This window comes from Zootoca vivipara, chromosome 3 (assembly GCF_963506605.1).
Source record: "Zootoca vivipara chromosome 3, rZooViv1.1, whole genome shotgun sequence".
NCBI lineage: Eukaryota > Metazoa > Chordata > Lepidosauria > Squamata > Lacertidae > Zootoca > Zootoca vivipara.
Window position 1 is genome coordinate 14403087 of NC_083278.1, and position 25659 is coordinate 14428745.

The 25659-nt window shown below is 40.4% G+C and overlaps 1 protein-coding gene across 2 annotated transcripts in view; it reads left to right on the forward strand.

Annotated features, from left to right (window-relative positions):
* The window catches only part of MACROD2 (mono-ADP ribosylhydrolase 2), an 898190-nt gene that overhangs the window by 208912 nt on the left and 663619 nt on the right, over positions 1–25659 (forward strand). For both annotated transcript variants that reach the window (XM_035110056.2, XM_035110055.2), the window contains exon 5: positions 14154–14270. In XM_035110056.2, coding sequence (XP_034965947.2) covers positions 14154–14270 — 117 coding nt within the window. The remainder of the gene's footprint in view (positions 1–14153; positions 14271–25659) is intronic.

The following is a 25659-nucleotide window of genomic DNA, read 5'->3' on the forward strand; positions in this document are numbered from 1 at the left end:
AAAGCAGCCCCAGTCTCCTTTCTGGGAATCTTCAAGCTTGTGCATTTACACTAAGCCAATTTTTGTCTTAGTATTACATGTGACCTGAGGCAATATGTGAACAGCCTTCAATTCACTGCCAACCTGAGGACAATAGCTACTTCTGACACTTGCCAAATGAAGACATTACATATGAGCAATAGGGCTCAGACACGCACCCACTCCCAGTCATATGATGAGACATCTCATTGAGATTTTGCATGCACAGGCCTGCACTGTGTTGTGCATGTGATTTCCAAGCTGCTGAGTGTATGAAGCGTTTGTCAGTGTTGAAGACTGTGGTTACCCCACCTAGATTTACATCTCTATCTGGCACAGCAGTAATGAAGGACTGAGCCATTTTATTTTGTATTTCCAATGAGTATACTTTATGAATTACTCAGCAGGTCATATCCCAGCCATAAGCAAATTCTTCTACGGTATCACTGGCATGTAGATAAACTTTTCACTCCCTTCTTTCCCACTGATACTGAAACATGTACTTCCCATTACCTCTGCCACCACAATTTGCTTTGGACTTTGCTGGAGTAACAGCAGAAAGGAAGTTGTTGATAGGAATTGAAGAAGAGAGCATGTTCCTCCTCCTTTCTGTGTTTGCTTTTATTTCTCATGGGATATCTCCCTGAGTTAGGTCCACAGCCCATCTTCTTGGACTCCTTGCATTAAGTTAACATGGCTCACAGAAATGGGTTGTGGCAAGTTTATTGGAGGCCTCAAATAGCAGTTGCAAGGCATTACATGGAAAGCAAAGAACGCCTTGTGTGGCAACCACAACTGAGGTTTCCATCCCCTAGCAATTGAATTTCATGTGTCTGATGGTGCTTTTATTATTTCCTTTCCAAATAGGAAATGTGCTCCCTCCTCATGGCATGCTGCTTTTAAGATCCTGCCCAAGTCTCAAAAGTGACTTTTAGAATATGACATTATGGCCTGTGTCTATGAATGTGCTTCTATTTGTTGGTGTGGAGGAAGACAACTCCAGTCCTACTGATAAATTATTCCACCTGTGTACTTCCCTAGAATGCAGCCACAGGCACACACTATTTCCATTCCCTGCTATGAGACTCAGTTTAAGTAGCTTGTGTTTATTTTTTTAAAAAAGATATACCCTTCCATGTTAGCGCTGTTAATATTTATTATTTCATTTTAATTTACATCTCTTTCCTTCCAAATAAAGGGTTACTAAATCTAAGATTCGGGAATACACCAGACAACTCTCCTTCTGTTACTGAACCTTAGTTTTATGTTGAATTGGCTGTTAATCTTTTAAATTGTCATTTGGGGTTAATTACACTCAACTCACTGTACAAATGCTCTCAATCATGGTTATCTGCTGTAATGTGCATGTGCTGTTTCTATAGACATTTTTGAAGCAGTTTATAAACTATGCCTGCGAAAAATTTATTCATCAATTTTTTTCTCAGAACTTCATTTAAACTTTCTAGTTTCAATATATATTTTACATGTTTACATGGAATCAGATTCACCACCTACTTAAATAAAACCTGATGTGACTAATGGCATTAGGTTATCTGACTCCTGCAGAATACCTGCCTTAACTCTGGGAGTCTTCTTTTTGGGGGTTTGCTGATTGAAGAGCCACCTTGTCTGAGCACCATATCCATGTGCATTTAAAAAGGGTGTAAGTAAATGCATACATACATCCCAAATTAACAATTTTTCCTTCCCTCTAGGAGGCATTTTCAACCACCTTTATGCTGTTTAATTCTCCGAGCAAACTTTAGCCTTGTGTTAGAGCACATGCTCTTCAGAAGGTCCCAGGTTCAGCTCCTGACATCTAAAGTTAAAAGGATCGGGTGATGGGAAAGACCCTCTGCTTGGGACTGCAGAGAGCTGCTCCCAGACAGAGTAGAGCTGGGGCATGGGCAGTAGTCGTGAGGCAAGTGAGGAACCAGGCATCAGAAATTAAGGTCAAATCCAGAGGCAGAAGAATATAGCAAGCCAGAAGTCAAGGCCAAAGACCAAAGTAGGAGACAAGACCAAAGAGCAAACTAAAAATTAGGACCGAAAGACACTTGAGCTTAAGAAGACCTTCATCCTCAAGCAAGACTAGCAGAATTGGGAAATCCTCTGATAGTCTTTTCCAATAGCCAAACTGGGTGAGTGGAGTCAATCCAGGGCCTGCTGATAGATACTTGACTGCTTCAGCAGACACCAACATTTCAGTAGCTTACCTGATTAGGTAGGTTCACAGACCTGAAGGCACCCAATTTGAAATCCTGGCAGCATTTATATGCAACAAGTGTTCATTTGTGTGTGTTGGGGGGTGGCCATCTGCCACATTAGGGTGTGTCATTTCACATTCTGTATTTATTGAGCCAGATTCAAGTTAGCAGTGTTGTTAGGAGAAGCCCACTCAAGGACTTCTGCTAGGGCAACAGTGCTTTCTCCCTTTTCCTCCCCACCCCCAAAGGGCAAGCTGAAATGCTTGCACTAACAGAACAGTTCTACATCTATTAATTGCTCCCCCTTAATAATAATATTGACCATGCAATACTTGGGGGAGGAAGTGTATCTGCACCTGAAACATGTAAAGAAAGATGTAGGCAATTTGAGTGAAATATTCTGAATATGTGAAGACTTAGTTCCAAGCAGCCATAAGGATGAGCTGGACAGAGTAAAAGATAATAGCTGGATAAATAATTTCAATGATAGAGCATTTATAAAGTCCATTAGGTTCAGTGGGGCAGACTCAGTGTCATATTTATGGTATCTTTACTCCACCACAAGCACAGTGCTTTTCACAGCTGTGAGAAGCTTGTGAATAGAAATGCTAATTCAGGGGCACTAATCAGAAGTCTTGCATGGGAAGAAACAGTTTAGGGATGATAGATCAAAATCATTGATTTTAATGTGTCAGTAATGTTACAGGCGGGCATGTATCATTGCTTCTTCAATTAATTCCAGTAGGATGCGTTCAGATTCTGACGTAAAACGCACCCCATGGTTTGTTATAGCTGTTGTTGAAATTTCAAATGACAAAAATTATCCCCATTCAATTAATTTTTGAAAATGATTGCACTGCTAGCCCTCTCCTCCATGTACAACTATTATCTTGGGCCATCAATAGCCCCTAGCTGCAATAGCTATGCTCTGCCACCACTGTTCAAAGCAGTAATACTTCTGAATACCAGTTGCTGGAAACCAAGGGTTGGTTGCTGGTTTCCCACAGGCATCTGGTTGGCCACTGTGAGAATAGGATGCTGGACTAGATGGGTCATTGCCCTGATCCAGGAGGCTGTTCTTATGTTCTTATGTTGTGAAGATACATGGTGCATTTCTACCACTAAGGCTCTCCTCGTCTTGCTCTTGGTAAAGGTCATCCATCAGGGTGACCAATAAACTGTGTCATTCAAGGATACCAACAGCTGACCTGCCACAGCTCTATCTACCACCCTCCCTAAGTAGAGGGTATTTGCAACTGGTTGGTAGTTATTCCAAATAATGTATGGCTTCTTTAAGGGTTGCCATACCACTACCTCTTTCAATCCCCTCATGCTATAAAGCATTAACCACCCTCGTCGGTACCCATCCAATAACACCCTGCCCCACCACAAGATGATGTTGACAGTGGTCAACAGGACACATGGTCAGGCATATAACCACAAGCAGCATGTCCATATCATTAGGCTGCATAAACACAAAACAGACTGTGGCATTGAGTCCTTTGATTGGAACTGCAATTACTGTGCAGTCAAGGCCACTTTGAATTCAAGTGAATTAATCCTTAAACTTGTGCAGCCAGTTGGTCCCAGCAGGTCCATCAGTGCCCCAGAAATTTCTTCACCCCACTGGGACCACCCAATAGAGCCAACAACTAGAGGATGCAATGCAGGTCTGTTTTGTCATCTGCACTGCTGCATGGTAGGCATGATTATGTGGTACTAATCATGCTCTTATCATCTTCAGAGGAAGATTCGTGCCACTTGTTCTCTTAATCCAGCTTGCTTTACAGCCCATGGCTCTCCAGAATAGCAAGGCGTTAGGCTTTACAGTGCCAGAGAGGTGCTCAGGAGGAATTGTGTCAACTGTCCATCTCATCTCATGGACCATGACTTCAACAGAACGGTCAGCTTTCTCCACTAGAAGATCTCCCAAAGCATTCCAGAACATGCCAGGTCCCATCAGTCTCTGAGGATGGGACATCTGAATCCACCCACCATCCTTGTGGGATGTGGGGGATTGCTGCCACCAATCCAATCTTTTCCAGATAATCATCTAACTATGACAAGGGAGTACATTGCAAACTCCTTATCACTTGAGGGAAAAGACTACATCAGCGTAGCCCAGTGGGTTGGATAGATGACCATTTGAGATAACCTCATGGTTGTCATGGAGACCATTAAGTCCTGCTCCAGCCCAATGGTAGCCTCTGTGTGGATATTGAAGTTATCTGGGACTGTAATTCTGAGGCCCTCCGGCTCCAAACTTGAGACCATCTCAGTCAGGGAGACCACTGGGTAGTAGGGTAGCCAACCAACATCCACAATCTGTCTCTCTGGCCCAATATAATGGGTGGGATTCACCTGACAATCCCTGTCAGCAGAAACTCTGTGCAAGGACATTAGCTTGCACAATGTGGCTTCTCATCCACCAAGGGAGGAGATTCTTTCATCTAGTGAGCCCAAATTCTTCCTCTGACAAAACATTTGTTAAAGTGTGATGTTGAATTCCATCTAGTGATTTTTTTAAGGACAGTGCATGCTTTCATAATTTCAGAAGAATGGATTAATGATGGATTAATCTGTAAATATCTCATCTATAATAGAAACTATTTTCCTCTGTTATCTAGATACATATGATTTGTCTTTTGAAACAGAAGGCACGTGGTCTTTGAAATAAGCTACACTGCATTAGTTTTACAATATTAATCAAGACTCTTCTTGTTATAGCCTTGGATTTAGTAATGAAATAAAATGAAATAAAATAAAATCACTACCTTTTCTATTAATGTTTGAATGGAGAACTACCTAGCCATAGTAATACCAACCCTACAAAACCAGTCATACCTTCAGTGAAAAATAATATCCTGATTATGATACAACAAAAACTAATGTACACATGGCCTATTATCATATATTTGTTTTTTGTTTTTTGCAAAAGAAAAACAAAACAAAAAGTTGTATGATAGGCTAGGAGTTTTGGATTTTATTTTTTATTGTCTGTCTGCCAAAAACTTGGCATTCAGACAGGTTATAGAAGAACCATATTTCCCAGAGTCCTTATGCTACGTCTGAGTGGGCCACTAAAAGTGTGAATTTATTTGACATTATAGTTTTGCTGCAACAACCTAGGTGTTGGATAGTTGAGCAGATCAGTTAAAGCACTGGCTGGTACCATCCTAACCCCATTTTCTTCATGCAGCAGCTTTCTTTGAACTGAATAACATAGGTGTTACCATGTTCCACCCACCATTTGCAAAAAATGAAGCAAGACAATTGAGTGTTTGGTTAAGCTTAAGGAATGGTTCTAATAGATTTACAATGCTCCTATTTAGAACTGAAAAGGGGGCTTTAATGCAGTGGCTGTGGTAGCCATCCAGATGTTGGTGGGCTGCCATTTCTATCAGTTCCAGACAACATGGCCAATGGCCCGGCATGGATGTGAGTTGTGGAACACAGGTCCCCCATTTCCACTTTAATGCATCTCTGTCCCATTAAACACTTGGAAAAAGACAGGGTATCATTTGATGTCTGGAGAAGGAGAAGGAGAGAGGAATATGAAGCTACTGTATTTGAATATTATATATGCTAGTTGTTGGCAGAGACAGTAGAAACTGAAAGAGAAAAGGACAGGTGTGTTCAAAGTATCAGAATGCGGGAGAGGGGAGTTACATGATTGGTTTGGGAATGCTGCTATCTCCTTTTAGTGTCCACAGTGTCAATTCCCCCCCCCCCCTGATCTTAATTGAGAGCGATCTAGATCTTATAGCATGTTTTGAATATGAGAGCTGTTTTCATTTTTACTGTTGGCTATGCATTGGATCCCTGACCAATGCCAACCATGGATTTAGAAGCCTAGATTAGAAAGCATGGAGAGAATAGTTTATGGTGGGGTAGTCAACCTTTTTATACCTACCACCCACTAATGCATCTTTCTTGATGGTAAAATTTCCTTACCACCCACCAGTGCTCGATGGAAGGATTCAACTTGTCCCGCAGAACCCCCTACCGCTACAGTAAGGAGATCATAATTTGCTTCTATCTTCCTCTTCCAGGCAGACTTTACCAGTATTGCACAATTGGAATAACTCAATTTTTTCCTTTTCCGTAATGACTTATCAAGTCAGCATAAGCCACAGAGCACACAGTGTGAGCGGCTTTTAGAAGCCATGTCAGAAATATTTCCTACTGGCTCTTCTCCCTCAACCTTTCTGCTGTAACCTTTCTGGGATCTTTCATTTTGCATTGCCACCAATATTTACTATATTGGTCAACAACATTGCACAGCAGATAGCATACTTCAGAGGAACTCCTTCAACAATTTTATGTGGGAAGTTAATTAGCAAAAATGTTACATGGGAAAAGAATATTGCCCTTTCTCCTGTGTTAAATGATATAGTGCTTATGATTTTATTTTTATTTTAAGCACACTGGGCTCTTTTTTTTAATATAGCATCTGCAAGGTCAAAAGACATTTATAGCATTCCTTACCCTGTATGATTGCTTAATTTTGCTGTGGTGTTTGATTATGTTAACATTTCTATCACCGTCTGAGGGAGGCAAGGCTAGATACGTGTAATATTTTTGTTAACAAAGCATCTCCTGGCACCATTAAAGCTGTTTGCTGTGCCCTGGATTAATTTGCAATTCTTAAGGATTCCCCCCCCCCCCGCCCCCTGTAAGAAATACATTTATCTGCATTGCATTGTACATCATTAAATTGTCCAGTGTCGGTTGTATAATTTTCACTATTAAGTTTTGAAGAGCTGCTAAGAGTTTTAGCACTCAGCTACTGTATAAGTAATTCATGAGCCTGCATTTAGCTTTGTAATATTCTTTTATTGTGTGCTTTGAAAGGACATTGCCCATGGCTTTTTTGCCAGTCCTCCCTGAGAAATCTAAATGCTATACTCATTGGTTTTAATATACTTCAAGCAGGATCCCCCTAGCAAATGATTATGTCCTTGCATCTTCTCCTAAGCAATTATTTTCAGAGCGATAAAATAGATAGTTTGCTCCCCTGTTTGTGGAGCAAACAATTGATCATGCCAGTATTGCATATTTTCCCTCAAGGATAATGCTTCTACCAATTTCCTATGAAGAGAACGTATAGTTTGTGGGTGAAGGTGTTGGGCCTCTGCAGAGGTTTTGGTTGTCCCTTTAAGATCTGAAAGGATACTTCCTATACCCACATAGCTGTGAGGAGAAGATTTTAATTCCTCCCCCCTCGTAATTATCATTTTCAAATTACTCCATTTTGAGTTACATAAACAGACAAATATCCCCTAATTTGTAACACAAAGCTTTGCCCTAAATCTTATAAATTATAGTCTTACATAAATATTTAGACATTTGTGGATATTGGACGATGAACACTACTGCTTGTTTATTTGTTTTGTAATACTGGTGTTTCTCAGGCAATTGAACAAATACTTTGCAAATATGTTTCACCTTTTTTTTCAAACCATTAATTCACAACTACCTCACAATTTGTAGGGCTGGCCCAAAATATTTTGCTACTCGGCGCAGAACAGCAATGGGGTCACCTCGTCCAAAATTAAGTTGCATAGAACTGAAAGCTAGCCAAGTTATTTCGGCATGTAAGGTATAAAACCCCACAAATGTCTCTTCCTGGGAGTAAAAAATATGACAGTAAGGCATTAAATAAGTAACAATTTGCTACCCTTTCATGACCCCAAAAGATCAGTTGCCTGAGGCGGCTGTCACACGCTGCCTAGCGGTAGGGGTGGTGCTACGATGGTGGTGCTACGATTATGCAATGGCTATTTGTGGAGGGAGTTTTTTCCTGTCTGCCTGCTCAGGTCTCTTTGACATCCATGCTTGGGATGTCAGGCTCAGTTTATACAGTTCTTTACCCTCAGAATCGGGGATTAAAGATTGTAAGGATTGGCCTTAATGAACAGGTGGCCCTCATTCTAAAATGCACCCCACAAGTGAAAATTACACAGGTCCAGAGTCAGGGCAGGCAGGTACAACCCCAGGCTCCTATCATGTATACATGCTACAATGTTTGAGCTTTATCCTACTAAAAAAATGTAGCACAGTTTACACTTTGGGTAGCCTGCTTTTAGTAGCCAGGGGGACCCAGGTGGCGCTGTGGGTTAAACAACAGCGCCTAGGGCTTGCTGATCAGAAGGTCGGCGGTTCGAATCCCTGTGATGGGGTGAGCTCCCGTTGCTTGGTCCCAGCTCCTGCCAACCTAGCAGTTCGAAAGCACGTCAAAATGCAAGTAGATAAATAGGTACCGCTACAGCGGGAAGGTAAACGGCGTTTCCGTGTGCTGCTCTGGTTCGCCAGAAGCGGCTTTGTCATGCTGGCCACATGACCTGGAAGCTATACGCCGGCTCCCTCGGCCAATAATGCGAGATGAGCGCGCAACCCCAGAGTCGGTCACGACTGGGCCTAATGGTCAGGGGTCCCTTTACCTTTTACGGTATATATCTCTATATAAAATTCCAATGCATGTTTCAGAATAGAAAGTTAGCATAATGAACACAATGTCAATTTCCTTGGAAATTCCTTATTCTTGCCAATACTCTTTCAACTTATAAAGCCTGTCGGTTTATCCATTAGTGCTATACTGTATATCCCATTATTTATGTAACCATTATGTAAATGTACGTGGGAAGTCACTCTTTTGCTTCTTGGCAATCAGGATTTTAGCAGCACAGGCACATATTTTGTACATTTATTACCAGGGTGAAAAATACCGAATGTTTCAAATGGAGAGGTTTGAAAATGCAATTCCATAATTGTCCTTGCCTGCGATGATTAAAATACACTTCAGAATAGCATTTTGTAAATTTAATGAGTCAGGTTCAGAATGGATTTGAGTATCAAAAGGAATCATTTATGTGTGCTTTTCCCCCCTTAAAAAAATCTAGGCGGAATTCCTGAAAGCTCACAAAGTCATAATGCACTTCAAAGCATACAACTGAGTTTCTAGAACATAATAAAGATAGACCCTCAGTTTCTGCTGGCTTTTGTCATCTTGGTGGACTAAATGCTTGATATTGCTAGATCAACAACTGCCAAAATGATCCTCTGCACTCCCTTCCTCAGTTTTGTTGAATGTTACAAAAATCATTTCCGAGAGAGTTGAAATGGGCATTGAATAATTACCGGGTCAGCAAAACAGAAGACATATTCCATCTCATGCTTTCCAAGCACCTATGTTTGCAACATGTATATAGTTATTAATTAGCAACACTGTTGTTAATTAGCAATTCTGAAAATTTATATTCCACTCAGCTTCATCTATTTCTCTACTGCAATACCAGCATCATCATTTCAGAGCTTCCAACACAGCAGAATTATGGAAATGTTATGAGTGTATATATGTTGCCCACCATGACTCATCTCTATGGTGTCAGTCAATGAGCTTCATTGAATTTGAAAAGAAATGAGGGATATAAACTTTAGTGCTGATGCCCCATGGCACAGACTTAGACTCTGTTCTTTGGTTCTCTTTATGTCTATAAACAGCAGCAACTAACTACTGTATCTGTTTCTAGAACTGCAATGTTTTGAGAGGTGAACTCTAAAATTAGTGATAAATGGATTATCTCACACTTGGTTCTGATTCAGAATGGATGATATTAAACCAAATGAGTCTGGAAGACATCCTCCCAATGCCTGAGTTGAATTTGGATTTTGAAACCCATTCTGATTTAGAGAGCCCTGTTGTGCTCTCTAACATCATCTGGGGTAAATTGGGCTTACAAGCCTGCCTATACCTAGTGCCTCGCCTGATATCATCAATCTTACTAGATGTGTGAGGTGAGTTCCCATCCCTCCATATAAAGCTTCTCAGGCTTAGAATCAGCACTGGCACACATCAACTTAAGATTTAGGCAGACCATGTAGCCAGGAGCAGGAATGCAGAGCACAGAAGAGAGAGAAATAAACACCTCAACTTTCTTCAAGAAGCAATCTAGCACAATTAAACCACAAGGTCAGAGACAGAGTGCAACAAATCTGCCACAAGGCTGCAACCACCAAAGGAGGTTAACAAAGGAGTGAACAAAGTTGGCTCACTGCATAACTGCTTTGATGCTTTGGGTAAAGAGGTCTACAGATATTCAAATGGAAGTGAGACTCAGGCCTTTTCCAGGCAGCCCAAGGTAAGGCTTCACTCATAGAACAGGCAGACTTTCCTGGAATCCACTGACCAGGGAGTCCTTATTGAAAGCCTAAAGGTCCCCTCAGCACATTCAATACAGTGGTACCTCAGGTTACAGACGCTTCAGGTTACAGACTCCACTAACCCAGAAAGAGTACCTCAGGTTAAGAACTTTACCTCAGGATGAGAACAGAAATCACCCGATGGTGGTCTGGCGGCAGCGGGAGGCCCCATTAGCTAAAGTGGTACCTCAGGTTAAGAACTTTACCTCAGGATGAGAACAGAAACCACGCGATGGTGGTCTGGCGGCAGCGGGAGGCCCCATTAGCTAAAGTGGTACCTCAGGTTAAGAACAGTTTCAGGTTAAGAACAGCCCTCCAGAATGAATTAGGTACCCAAGGTACCACTGTATACCTAAAGCAAATTGTACTGGATAGTTCTTGTGTAGAGGCATCCTTCTGCTAGTTGATCATTTTTTGCATTTTTTCTAGCAAAACCAGTAAACAGAGATGGAAGCCACTTCCCATGTTATCCTGCAGTAATGAAGTCATCCAGACAATATCCTGGTGTTAGCAAAAGCAAAAGCCAGCAATACAGAATATCATGATTTCAAACGAAAGAAAATCAGCAATAACATCACCAGAAATAGAACAATTACACAAAATGAATTTGCAATGTGTCATTCAATAGAAGGGATTTACGTTTCTTAATAGCTAAAGTGCAGAATTTGGCCACGTCGTATGACACTGGGCTTGAGGAATCTTCCAGAAGGAATTTTCGTATGATTTCGGGGGAGAATTCCAAATAATATTGTAAGGGTGTAAATTTTGATAAAAGGGGTAAAATAAGTCGAGCTCGTTCTTCAATATAAAATTCACAAAATAAAAGAATGTGAGTGACAGATTTTACCTTGTTAGACATGCAAGGGCAAAGGCGCTCATGAATTGGTACCCGCATAAATTTGCCGTACAGCACCACTGAGGGCATTGCCTCAAAGCGGGCTCTAGAGAAGGCCCATCTATAAGCTTCGTTAGTGATGTTAGATAAGTAAGGGGCAGCTGTAAAATTAGGCCACGATTTTAGACATCTATAATTCTCCGAAAGTAAGGCATCTTCTTGCTGTAATTCGACATCGTAAATTCTCTGAGTAATAATTATTTTTGACTTGTTCAGAGTTCCATTAAAAAAGATTTTCAGGATTTAGGCCAATTTGTTTGATCTTGTTAGTTATTTGCATAAGCCAGGATGGATAGGGAACTGCGGCCAGGAAATGAGGTAACATTCCCTTTGGATTGTAATGGATTTTCAACCAGAGGGATATTGCTTGCTCCCAGACTTTTAATTCCACTCTGGGAAGTCCTGCCTCTTGCCTTAACACTGCATTGGGTGTGCTCTTTGGGGTACCGAATAGTGATCTTAAAATTTTTTATTGTACTGTTTCAAGGGTCTTAAGATTGGCAAAAGGTCCAATTTGAGAGCCATACAGGAGCTGGGCTAAAGATTTTGCCTGAAAGACTTTTAGGACCATAGGAAGGAAGCCGGCGACTTTCCTTCTGAATAATCTGAGAATGGCATTTGCACTTCTTCCTGCTGAAGTAGCAGATGCTGTCAAGTGTGTTGACAATTTGGCATTGTAGGAGAAGGTTATGCCTAAATATTGGAAGATCTTAGTTTGTTCTATGGCGTTTCCCTTTATACTCCAATTGTCTTTATTAAAGGAACGGTTGAAACGTACAATTTTAGTTTTGGCAAAATTAATTGTTAATTCGGTGTTGCATTGGTCGCTAAACTTCCCTAAGGCACGTTTCAAACCAACTTTGGTTTGAGAGAGAAGAACAGCATCATCCGCATACATTAGAACTGGTACTTTTCTAAGTGGTGTTAGCAACGTTAACTTGTCCTATGAGTTCCTATGGGTTCCAGCAGACCTATGTGTTTTGCAAATTTGTGCTCTTATGCTCTGATGCCCCCTCCTGTTGCTGGTGGTCTGCTTGGGTCCTCTAGGGTTTGTGCGTAGGAAGTTATCTTGGACACATATAGCTAACTGCCAATACCTTCCTTCCTTCCTTCCTTCCTTCCTTCCTTCCTTCCTTCCTTCCTTCCTTCCTTCCTTCCTTCCTTCCTTTACAACACACTAGAAGTCAGCTCAACCCTCAAGGCATTGGAGGGGGTGGTGGCAGCAGGCGAGATTCATAAAAAAGAAGGCCTTGCTGGGCTCTGCTTGTGAGCCCCATTGCCTTCTTTCCTCAATAAGGGATTGTCAGTGAAGCTCTGAAAAACACTCACAGATTCCTTCTGACTTGGACCAGAATCCAGTTGGGGTGAAATAGATCTGGGGAGGGGCAGATGTTAGAAATTTCAAATTCCACCCCATCACAACTCTAAATCTAAAAATTCCATAAGGCAGACACATCACAATTTCCTTTTCTTATGTAAATATTTATATGATTAGAGACTTTTAATTTGGGGCATATCCTACTACTTTTTTGTTTTGTTGCCATAATCTCTGAACATATGTAGGGAACATATGGCATCCATGGGTTTCTTATAAGAAATTATTAATATTGCCACTGATGTAGTGACTTGCAATAATTACTATGTTGTTTTAATTGTTTTTAATTATTTTCTTTACTTTGCTTCTAATTAAGAATTTTTTTATTCCATTGCTTGTGAATAGACTAAAATTGCTTTGACTGTTTGTTTTCCTCTTCCTTCTCCCTGCCGTTCTCATCTATACTTCCACTATTAATATTTTCCCCTAAAGCTCTTGAGAACAATAAGCACTAAGCATTGCACCACTAACTTTTAGATGATTTTACAGTTTGGGCTGTTACAATTTAAATGATTGGTTGTTGTTTTTTATATTGCAATAGCAAGATGTAAGTTGAAGGAGAGATGTTGGTGTGCTTTGCAAATTGTTCTGCATTAAAAGACTTTATGATGTGGGAAGTACTAAGCAATCTGGTGGAATAGTTTTATTTATTTAATATATTTTGAACATTTAATATCCCGCCAACTAATACAAAAGGGAATAGACAGTGCCCACAAGGTAGTATTAAATTATGCTTTCATTTTCACGCTGTCTTTTAATAACAAAACCAAATTTTCTTCTTGCTTGGTAACTGGCTAAGTAAATAATCAACGACCTTAACACAGGAGGGTTGTACTGTGAGAATTTCTTTTGTATATACTCACAGGATCTTTCTTTTTATGTGTGTATCCATGCTTGGTGATCACAGTAAAATTCCTGTTGCTACATGAAAGATCTAGTTCAAATTAGGGTCCCACAGATTTTTTGGCAGCTTTGGAGAAGCTTGCTACAAATCTGTTAATTTCCACCAGTTGAGGGGTAGTCACCTTTTCTTGTCCCCCTCCCCTCTCCACCTCCGAATGTCTCAGGAGCACATGGAATAGAGTTGTTTCAGTTGGGCCTCTGCTACCTCATCTTCAATAATGGTGCTACCCCGCATTAAAATTATTGGGTTTTGGGCAATCTGCAAATATTAATATAGTGTTAGAGCAGGCAACCCCAAACTCAGCCCTCCAGATGTTTTGGAAGTACAACTCCCATAATCCCCTAGCTAACAGGACCATTGGTCAGGGATGATGGGAATTGTAGTCCCAAAACACCTGGAGGGCCGAAGTTTGGGGGTGCCTGTGTTAGAAGGTCGTTTCTGCTGAAACTGTTTTTTAAAAAAATCTGGATCAAATGCCTCAGATTTAGTCCAGTTAGACTTTGATTACTGAAGTTTTTTAAAAATATATAATTTCTTCCCTCTTTCTTTTAGTTGATGGCTGTATTCATAGAGCAGCCGGCCCCTGTCTAGTCGCTGAATGTCGCAACCTGAGTGGCTGTGAAACTGGACAAGCAAAAATTACTTGTGGTTATGACCTGCCCGCAAAATGTAAGTAAGCTACTTTTCCCTCACACATTTTTTAAAATATTGAGCTGAAACTTCATACATACCTCACTTCCCAACACAATAAATCAAGTGAGGCATTCACTTACCAAATTAGCAGTAAGATTAAATTAAGCATGCTTCATGATGACCTTTGTCCTTTGGAGGAATTGAGATGTTTTAAGAGGCTGAGCTTCTTTTGAGTAAGGGAAACATGCATGTTTATGTTTTGAATCATAGCATACTATAGATTGTTTCGCATATGCTTGTGTTTATGAAAAAGCTTCAACAGTTTTAACAAAATGTACATTATCAAATTTATCTTCATGCTAGACAGCTTCTATAAAGGGTGCCGATATCTTGGTTGTGAAATGCATTTTAAGCCAAGGAGATCAAAGTGATGCATTTTGTGTTTTCAGCTGCTGTGCATAGGCTGATTGGCAATTACTGTGACAGCATCTGTCACAGTTAAGCATTCACTGGAATACGGTTCTCAGCACCAGAATGTTTTCTCTCTCTTTGAAAGTCAAATTGTCAAAATTCCCATTATATGTAAATAGGGGGGGAAAGGTTATTTTACTGACCTTCTTGCATAGCTATTTAGCCACACTTGGGAAAGTAAACACTGAAATAGCAATTGTGTGCAGCCTGGATGTAAAATGACACCACAAAGAAGTGGGGCATATTGGGCTCAATAAATAGTTTGGGACATTGGGGCAGTTTTTAGCAATCCAGCTCAGTTGTGTGAGACTGCGTGCCAGGAGCTGGAAATTTCTGTGCTCTCTGTTATATGATGTTCTGAGTTTGCGGAGCGGGTGTGGCTAGATCCCCCATAAATGTGTTATGACTTTGTGAGGAGCCAGATCCCCCTAAATTCTTAGATTTAATAAATGTTAGGAATAAATCAATGCTTGGAGTATTAGTGGAAGCTACCAGATGCTGAATCTAGCAGCTTCAAAATGACAGGCCAACCAGTTTCCCATGCTAAGAAGAAGATGGGTTGTTATTAGCAAGGAACAAAGAGAGCAGAGTACTTGGCCATTAGGAATTATTGGCAGTGCAAATGTTACCAGCCAGCTCTGAGGAGAGAGAGACTATTTGTTCATCAGGCAATGGCTTTTCCACCTGCCTTGCCCCACCCTCCAGATTGCTACTATTAATGTTTGATGTTTGATTATGCTTTTATATTTGTTGGAAGCTGCCCAGAGTGGCTGGGGCAACCCAGCCAGATGGGCAGCAGGTAGGTAGGTAGGTAGGTAGGTAGGTAGGTAGGTCAGTAAGCCAGTAAGCCAGTAAGCCAGTAAGCCAGTAAGTAAGTAAGTAAGTAAGTAAGTAAGTAAGTAAGTAAGTAAGTAAGTAAGTAAGTAAATATTAAAACACAGCATTTCCCCATCCTGCTCCAACAATTAAAAAAGTGTACTTCTTTAAGTGCCTGGGTCAGATTTGAAAGGTAGTCTACACATTTTATTGTATTTTCAGTCTTGATTCGCTCATCCAGTATGTTCATCGTAATTTTCCTCCATGGGACAAAAGAAGAAGACACAAACTTTGGATGTGTAACTTGTATGTGAAGAGCTAAATTTCAGTGAAAAACAAGAAGCAATAGGCTGTTTTGAAAATTCAAGCTTATAACTACGTAGAGTGAACTTTCTGTGAAGTTGTATATGGCTGTGACAGCAAAAATATGAACAAATACAAAATCTTCCCAAGTAGACAAATATTATTGCTTATACTACCTTAAACAGGAAGCTGACATGTGGAAAACAGATGCCTTGGGTACACCAAATGACTACCTGGGAACCTCAGACTGCAACAGTCCTATAAAGCAGCACAAAATTGGAGTTTCCATAAAGACACATTTATGTCAATATTTCTTTATCCAATTTTGATTATTTAATTATTATGTCAACACAAGATTTAAAAGCCGAGAAGCCCATAGTACAGGGGTCCCCAGACTAAGGCTCGCAGGCCGGATATGGCCCGAAGGCCTCTTTTATCCGGCCCGCAATGACCGCAACGACCACCACCACCCGCTGCCGCCGCCCGCTCTTACTGGTGCAGCGGCGCACTTCCGGGTCAGAAAAAAGTGCCAAAAATCGCTTGTGCGCATGCGCATGGCCCTCCCCTGCCCCGGAATTGCACCGGAAATAATGGGAGCTCACCACCGTCATGTGGATTAAAACCACTTACCTTCCAATCAGCAAGTTCAAGAGGCTCAGTGGTTTAGACCACAGTGCCACCCGCGTCCCCTCCTAGAAGTAAAAGCAGTAAAGGAATATGGTCATAACCATATATACTAGTTTCAGAGTCCTGTGGGAGAACGCTGTTGCTTATGGACGTACAGTACAGTGGCATAGTCCATGCACAAGACAAAAATATCAACAAACTTGGAGAAACGCCAAGGTTTCTCTTTAGAAAATTCTTTAGAAAAATGAGGAAAGCCCAAAACAGCTAAATGGAGACTGAGCATAAATGAGCATCCTTCTCAGTGACCATGTAATACTTACTGACTGTAAGCGGGAGAGCAAAGGCAGAATGAAGTAGAGGGGCCAGAATCCTGAACACACCTTTTAAAATTATGCCTTTTAAAAATTCAGGATTGTACCAGAGGTTTTATGCTAATCTTAATTTGCTCACTGCAGAAATGTATTAACATAGTCACTACCCATTAGGTAACACTATGTGGTTATTGATTTATCTTTCTGATCAATTTAATGTTACAATGTAGATCAATCCAAAGTGATAATGTAAATGTGCTCTCCAAGGCAATTCCTGCTGTGATATAAGTAGTGATATTGGCATTATCCACAGTGGGAATAATTAGACAGTTTAATTAGAGATTATAAAGCACTCATTGTGTATACATTATAATCTGTCTTTATTTAAAACTTTATACTTGAGGTTGTTAGCCTTAAGGTGGGATGATTTAAATCTACGTACTTGTTTTGATACCATTTAGGAAGATATAATTAAATCAGTACATTACATAGATATTAATTGCAGTGCATTGGTTACAAACTGTACAATAAATATTGCTGTTATTGTTAAGCATACATTAGGATCATGGAATTGTAGAATTGGAAGGGACCCCAAAGGTCATCTTGTCCAACCCCGTGCAATACAGGAATTTCAACTAAATCATACATGACAGATGACCACCCAACCTCTGCTTAAAAACCTCCAAGTCCACAACATCTCATGAAAGTCCATTCCACTGTTGAACAGCTCTTACTGTCAGAAAGTTATTCTTGATGTTTAGCCAGAATTTCCCTTCTTGTAACTTGCATTCATTGATTTGGGTCCTAGCCTCCAGAGCAGGAGAAAACAAGTTTGCTCCATCCTTCATGTGACAGCCCTTTAGATATTTGAAGATGGCTATCATATCTGCTCTCAGACTTCTCTTTACCAGGCTTAACATACCCAGCTCCTTCAACCTTTCTTCATAAGGCTTGGTTTCCTGACCCTTTATCCTTTCCTCTTGTGCAAGGTTCCTCTTAAAAAAATAAATAAATCTGCCTCTCTCTATTTCTCACTAGCTGTCCCCCCCCAAAAAAGAATGCATATCCATGTCAGCATTGGACAAAAACTGCGCCCAAATGGCATCACATGCAATGTCCTTTGCATGAAGAAATCAACTGTTCAAATCTCCCATTTCAAATTCTCTCTCTAGGCCGAGTTAGATAAGCCATTGTTTCTGAGCTTCAGCTTTCTACAGTGCTTAACTTACAGTAATGTTGCCAGTGTTGCACATGTACTCATGCCATGAAAGTATCTTACTTCTCTATTATGTCTCTTTTTCACTGGGCAAAATTTGTAAATATTTAATGGGGAAATTGTGCTAAACTTAATTTAATGAGCCGCGTGCTCCCAAGTTTAGAGACTGTTCCTTCCTTATTAGTGTGAAAGTATCCACAGGAGGTTTGCTACCCCTGTACATCCAAGAGGAAGGGTGTGTTTTCTGTATATAGCAAAGATATCTTGCCACCAGAAGAAAGAAAACTACTTGTAATTGGATTGAGTCCAACAGGATTTAGTCTGTGATTTAGGATTGGACCTTTGTGGACTTGCTCTCAGTTTCACTCCTTTATTTGACTCTGATACCATAAATCTGCAGAACTACTGTATCCACAATCTACCTGTCAGGCTCATAACATTCAGATCCTAAGGGGGAATACTTCAGAGAGCCAAGAGTTTTGAAATACCTGGGATACTGTTAATGATTAGAAGTGATTAATTATGATGTTCCAAGTAAGTTTTAGCATGTAATAAGAGGAAATGAGGCATTAAAGAGTATTTATGCAGGAGAATTCAGAGATAACTATAAAAAAATACTACTTCGGTTTCTGAAGTAGTCTTAAGAGGAAAATGGGAGGAACATCAGATATAAATAACTTGTTTGCCTTCTTATAGACTTAAAATAGCTGTCACTGTAGATAGCTTTTGCTGTTTGAAGTGGAGTAAAATAATGCAATATCACATTCACTGATTAAGTCTTGTCAAACGTGTATCAGAAGTGGGAAAGAAATCCTGGCATACCGATACTAGACCTTACTATATTCCTGTTAATGACCAGCAACAAATGCTGAGGTGTGATTGCAAGGCCACATTTAAATTCCCACAGTGTAATGAAAAGGGCCGACTTCCTGACACTAGAATATTCAAAGTACAAGCAGATGCTTTATGAAAAGTGCCATTTCAGCAGAAAGACAGTACAAAAGGGGTGCTTGAAAGCAGGAGAAAAGGTTTCACATTTAAACTCTGCAGAACCAGGACTTAATCTGTCAGTGTCCTATTTTAGCATCTTAGCCAAAGCCAGGGGGCAATACTGCAAGATTTTCTCCATTCTGAGTCAGACCAAAATAAAATGTGTGTGTGTGCGCGCGTGTGTGTGTGCGTATCCTGTGGTATTGTGAATGCTGCTGTCAGTTGGCTAAGTGAATTTGTGATTGCGAAGGTTGTAAATTTCCCATTGAAGCCTGACCTCTATGGGCTGATTCTATATTATGCAAGGAAGATAAAACAAATTGTATGCATTTACATTTATTCAAAATCTAGATTGCAGTAGAGAAATCGCACCACAATTCCTACTGTGTTTTTCCCCTCTTGTCTTGGGAAAACAAAAAAACCAAAACTCCACCCAGTGCTCCATCTCCAAGTTAAGTATTGCACACAGAGCTGGAAAGACCGTAGAGGTCAGGCAATCAGCCTTACAGGGAAGCATAATTAATGGCATATCTACCAAGAGCAGCAATGTAGTGATCCCTTTTGTAGTGCAGGGAGCTCATCATGACAGCCACCGCTTCCAAAGAAATTATGGCACATCTGCTGATTTATTATTTATTTAACAAAATTCATATTCCACTCACTCAAACAATAGACTTCTAAGTGGCTGACGAAAGACAACCTAGGATATTCATGAAGAACACTAATAAAAGCAAACAGTAAAAAGCTAATGAAACTTTGACCTTTCTGAAGTGTACCTCTGGGTTTAGTTTGCTTTTGGCCACATATTTTTTAATCTGTCATTAACTGTATAGAAAATGTTTTTTTGTCATATTTCCTGTCTCATTTATTAGGCAGGGTTTTATATAGTGAAGTAAAACCAGGCTGTGTGAAATAGCAGGGTTCCTTTAATTGTGAGTTTCTTATAAAACTTTGAATCAGTCAGGTGATTTTGGTCTGGATTCAGCTAACCTGGTGCACTAACAGAAACCAGTGCAAGGGCTCTCTCTGGCTCAATGGGACTTCCCCGTTCTCCTTCCCTTTGCAGTCCTGCACTTCCCCAAATACTCTCTGGAAGGTCAGGAGAAATCCCAGAACAGCACACGGGTGGAGGAGAGGGGTGTCATTCCATCTGACAAACAGAAAAGCTTTTGCTGGTGGAATGATCAGAAGTGCCCAACATTGAATTTCTCCCTTTGTTTTTTCAGCACAAAGTACTTTTGATGCTAGTCATTTTCCTAAGAACATTAACTTGTATGTCTAAGTTTTTGGAATTCTTAAATGCAAAATACATAGCAGGAGATTGGTAGATTTTAAACCCAGATACTATTTTATTTGAAAAAACGGGTCACCCATTTGGGAATAAATAATCCTCAGCCTTTCAAAAAAATATTGAACTTGAAAATGACCACAGAGATTATTAAATTAAATTTCAGGAAAAAGCGAGATGAAAAAATTTGTTCTCTTTATTGTTGTTGTTGTTGTTGTTGTTTAGTTGTTTAGTCGTGTCCGACTCTTCGTGACCCCATGGACCAGAGCACGCCAGGCACTCCTGTCTTCCACTGCCTCCCACAGTTTGGTCAAACTCATGTTCGTAGCTTCGAGAACACTGTCCAGCCATCTTGTCCTCTGTCGTCCCATTTCTCCTAGTGCCCTTCATCTTTCCCAACATCAGGGTCTTTTCCAGGGAGTCTTCTCTTCTCATGTGGTGGCCAAAGTATTGGAGCCTCAGCTTCAGGATCTGTCCTTCCAGTGAGCACTCGGGGCTGATTTCCTTCAGAATGGATAGGTTTGATCTTCTTGCAGTCCATGGGACTCTCAAGAGTCTCCTCCAGCACCATAATTCAAAAGCATCAATTCTTCGGCGGTCAGCCTTCTTTATGGTCCAGCTCTCACTTCCATACATCACTACTGGGAAAACCAGTAATTCTTTATTAATCATGAGTAATTTGACCAGTTGCTGAAAACTGCGTTTAGGGTGTTCTTAATTTGTGGAAATATGCTCTACAGAGTTGGCGCCAATGAGCTGTTACTGTAAAGCACAATTATTCCTCTCTCACTCACTCACTCAGACACACACACTTACCTGGTCCAATATTATTGGGGGGGATGACAAAACCGAAGAGTAAAGGGGGAAAAGAGAGATATATAATAAAATATCATTATGGTCTTTAAGGAACTAAGCTCACGTGTGTAAGAAAAGATAATACTGTACATAGGAGGCCCCTATGTTTGCATTATCTTCATGCAGGTTTCTTAATATGAAAGACAAACAATTTCAGGCTCATTTGTACAACCTTGAATTTCACACTGGCTCATTCCCATGCTTTCACAGACTCAGAGGGGAATGCAAAACCTGGCTTCTGCTTCTGGATGCAGGCTGAGCTCCAGCCAGATAGGGTTTTTGTACCCAATCCTAAACACCAGTTTTATGAGAATTTATAATCACTGGAATCAGTGAATGTCTAGGAGTCGTGGTCATGTTGAAGAGAACCTTTTTGTGTTCATTGCAATGCATGAACATCAGTCTGGATTGACAACACAACAAAAAACACAACTGTGGCTACTGCTCCTTAAAAGTCCTTGTGAATTAGCTGTCAGAATCATAAGTTATGACTCTGATAACTCTCTTCTGCTAATGGCATCTTCTGATTACCCAGGAATAGCCTCAAGAACCTAATCTACCAGACCATGACTAGATAACAAAATTATTCATCCTGGAACTCAATAGGGAGGCGAAATATATAGTTTGCAAAGGCAAACAAAATTACCTACATGTTACTATAGTAAAAAATTTAATTGGTAAATAAGGTTATGAATACTTACCAATGAATAAGACTAGTAATGCATGCTAAGTTGTAGTCTTAGTTTTGAGTCGCTAGAAAACAGCTTCACCATTGTTAATTGTTGCAGATTTATCCCCCCTCTTTTGCTTTTTCTGACTTCAAAAATGCTATAACTGAGTGACTTGTGGATTAGTAATGTGAAAATATTGCTAATATTTAGAAGTACCATAGTACAATTTTATGGGTACTTGGAGTCTGTCACCCATAATATGAAAAGAAAATCATGCTTCCTTTTCTTAGCTGTTGCCCTTCTTAGTTATATTAGCAATTGTAATTTACATCCTCTTGGTAATGGGTTTGTTTTTCTCTCTCTTCAGGTTATAGTATTCTGCATTCAATCTCTGTTTTGAAAGGGAGTTTAACTGATAGGGTCACATAGCTATTTGGTGCAATATGGGAGAAGATAATAAATTTGACTTTTAGTGTCTAGTGCAGTAATTGTATCACATCTATATGATGAGTTAGTACAGTGCTGGGTACCTCTTGATTTATTGCTATATTTTAGAATTAATTCCCCTGCTATAGTCACCCCTTTGGGGAAGACGTGATTTAATTTAGGTCTTCAGTTTGTAGAAGGAAAATCAAAATTATACTTCTGTAAAGCCCAATTTTCTGGCAATTTTTTAAATCTTATAATTTTGTGTGTGTTCTTGAGCTGGTTTCTAAAACCCACAGCAAATGGTTTTCAATTAATCCTAACCATGCTGCTGGCTTTTGTGTAATAGGCAATTACCACTGAGATCTGGATTGAACCCATCAATTAATTTTACATAGGCCAATGAGTGGCTGCCAAATGGTAAGGACTTTGTTAGTACTGACCTGAACTGGAGTTGAACCAGAAACCTGTAATTGAAAACTTCTATAGCTGACCCATTACTAATCCAGTCCCACCTGCAGGTCTTTATTACTTCAAGTGCGCAGAAAATCACATTAGACACAGGTGTGCCATGCCAGATTTAGTGTCTTCAAGGAGCACAGTAGTCTGGGGTTGTACTACTCCATTCAATGTGAAAGTTGATTTCCTTTTCTCCCCAGAATGTAAATTAGCAGTCTAAAACAAAGCAAACCTCTTAACGTTAAAGTCTCCTGGTTTGCCATGGAGAAACTACAGAAATGACAGATCTAACAGCTGAAGTCCGTGTAACACATATCTTATAGGTGAAGTTCAACTATACAGTTGCTCATTTTCCAGCGAGTTTGCATATTACTGCTGACTGCACATATCAGACAGAGACACCACACACACACATCCCTTTTGACAAACATTCCTACTGAAAGGAATGAGAACTGGGCGAAAGCTAACAAAATGAATTTCAATAAGGACAAATAGAAGGTTCTACATTTAGGCAATAAGGATCAGCTTGCCAGTAGTACATTTGAAAAGGATGTAGGGCTCTTAGTAGATAACAGACTTAACATGAGTTAACAAAAAATTCTAACACTATTCTAGGCTGCATCTACAGAAGTATAGTGTTATAGTCCTGCTCCGCTCTGCCTTGGTCGGACCACATGAGGAATACTGTGTCCAGTTCTGGAAACCACAGTTTAAGAAGGATATTGACAAGCTGGAATGTGTACAGAGGAGGGCAGCCAAGATGATACAGGGTCTGGAAATCAAGCAGTATGAGGAAATTGACTATTTGTATAACTATGGCCTGTACTCTACTAACAAGTTCCATCAAGGATTTCTTCTTGCACAATGGAAATTCCTACCTTTTCCTCCCCATGCCTCATTGGGATGGGGAAACTCCTAGAACAGATTTAGGTAAAGCACGGGGGAAAGAGAAGGAGAGAACGTATGTTTGCACAGGGAGAAATTGCACTGACAGAATATTCACATTAGCATTATGATGGATTCCACCCTTAAGGTTGGTATTTGAAAATGTGGCTTATATAAGTGGCTACTGTGTATCCAGCTTTTTACAAGGGGCAATTTTCTTTCTAACATGAATTTTATGTAATGGAATTGTTAAATGAGGACCTATAGATCTATGTATGTAAAACAATAAGGCATATTGAGAAAGAAGGAATATTATATATGGATGTGTTAAAAATAAAACAAGCTTCATTTCTTTATAGTAATTTTATACTCTAAATTAACAGCTGCAGTACATGTAGATTGGCTTGATGATTTCTTCTAATTCATTATTATTAATGTTTTGTGAACTGCCCTTTCTAGTAGAACATCTTAAACTACATACAAACTGAAGTTCAATTTTCCAGCTAGTGTAGAAATTATCTTAACCATATTGTAGTATATTTTGAGGGACACCACATTCCCTTTTATGGAAAGATTTAGAAATATCTGTTTTCAGAATTTTAGCAGACAAAAGTAAGTTATTTTCTCTCTGAGTCTCTGCAAACACTGAAACTGTAGACCAGGCACCCCCAAACTTCGGCCCTCCAGATGTTTTGGACTACAATTCCCATCTCCCCCGACCACTGGTCCTGTTAGCTAGGGATCATGGGAGTTGTAGGCCAAAACATCTGGAGGGCCGCAGTTTGGGGATGCCTGCTGTAGATCATCCTGAAGGGTAAGCAAAAGGAAGTACTTCATTATGCAATATAAAAATTACAATAAAGACTTGCACTTTCTCCTCTTGGTGCAGTGTGACCTCCATGTTGGTACAATAATTGGAAATATTAGATTAATTGGAGGGTGTTGTTGTGGCGCATACCTAGATTCTGAAAGGACTAGGGATCTCGATGGAGGATGGAGGCTGTCAGTAGCTATTACCGGTAGCTGTAATGGTTGAGAATTAAACTTTTCTGCCCTGAGGCAATATATGTCTGATTAGCCTATGCTGGGAAAATATAGATATCACTGTCATGCCTTGAGCACTGGGCAGGCAACTTTCAAAAGCTTCTGGGATTCCGTTGGACCTCCGGAGTAACCAAGCAAACCAACTGCTATGTTTGTTTGTACCATCAGTTATCACAAGATGGAAGCACTGAGGCAATATGTGCTCTGTAGATGCCATCAGCTTTGGACCACTTTAACCAGGCATCCCCAAACTTCGGCCCTCCAGATGTTTTGGACTACAATTCCCATCATCCCTGACCATTGGTCCTGTTAGCTAGGGATCATGTGAGTTGTAGGCCAAAACATCTGGAGGGCCGCAGTTTGGGGATGCCTGAAGTATTTAACTGTCAGGGCTTCCCCACAATAAGTATTTTAAGTAAAGATTAACACATAAATTATCTGAGGTCTTGTGGAGAAATAATAATAATGATAAAACCATGCCCCCGCCCCCCGCAGGCTTGGGGAAAACACACACATCATTCCATCCTTGCCAGTCCTCCCAAGTCTCCTGGCATGGAAGCAGAGAGAATTGCAGCGGAACTACATCTTCAGTCAGACTCTGGGCTTTGTTTTCCTGATCAGCACACTGCTTATCAGTGCATGGGGGAGCTGACGAGTGAGGGAAGGAAGGATCAAGCCTATTTCCTTTCTCCATTTGCCATGGTTGCCCCGCCCCTGCCTTTTTTGGGGGGGGGGCATTGTGAACCTTTGGATAAATGTGTGAAGGTTCAGAGTGGGACTTCATTTCCTGTTCTGATCAGCCACACACCCATTGCCTATACTGACTACCTGAAAATGGTTAAAGAGTGCAGAATTGTAGTTGATGAGGTATTGAGAATTCTATTAGAAATCCCTCCCTGTCTAAACTACAGTTCCCATGATTCCTTAATGCAAGAGGAGATCTGTTAAACTAGTGCAGTGTTTCTCAATCAGTGTGCCTCCATATGTTTTGGGACTACAACTCCCATCATTCCTGACCACTGGTCTTGCTAGCTAGGGATGATGGGAGTTGTAGTCCCAAAAC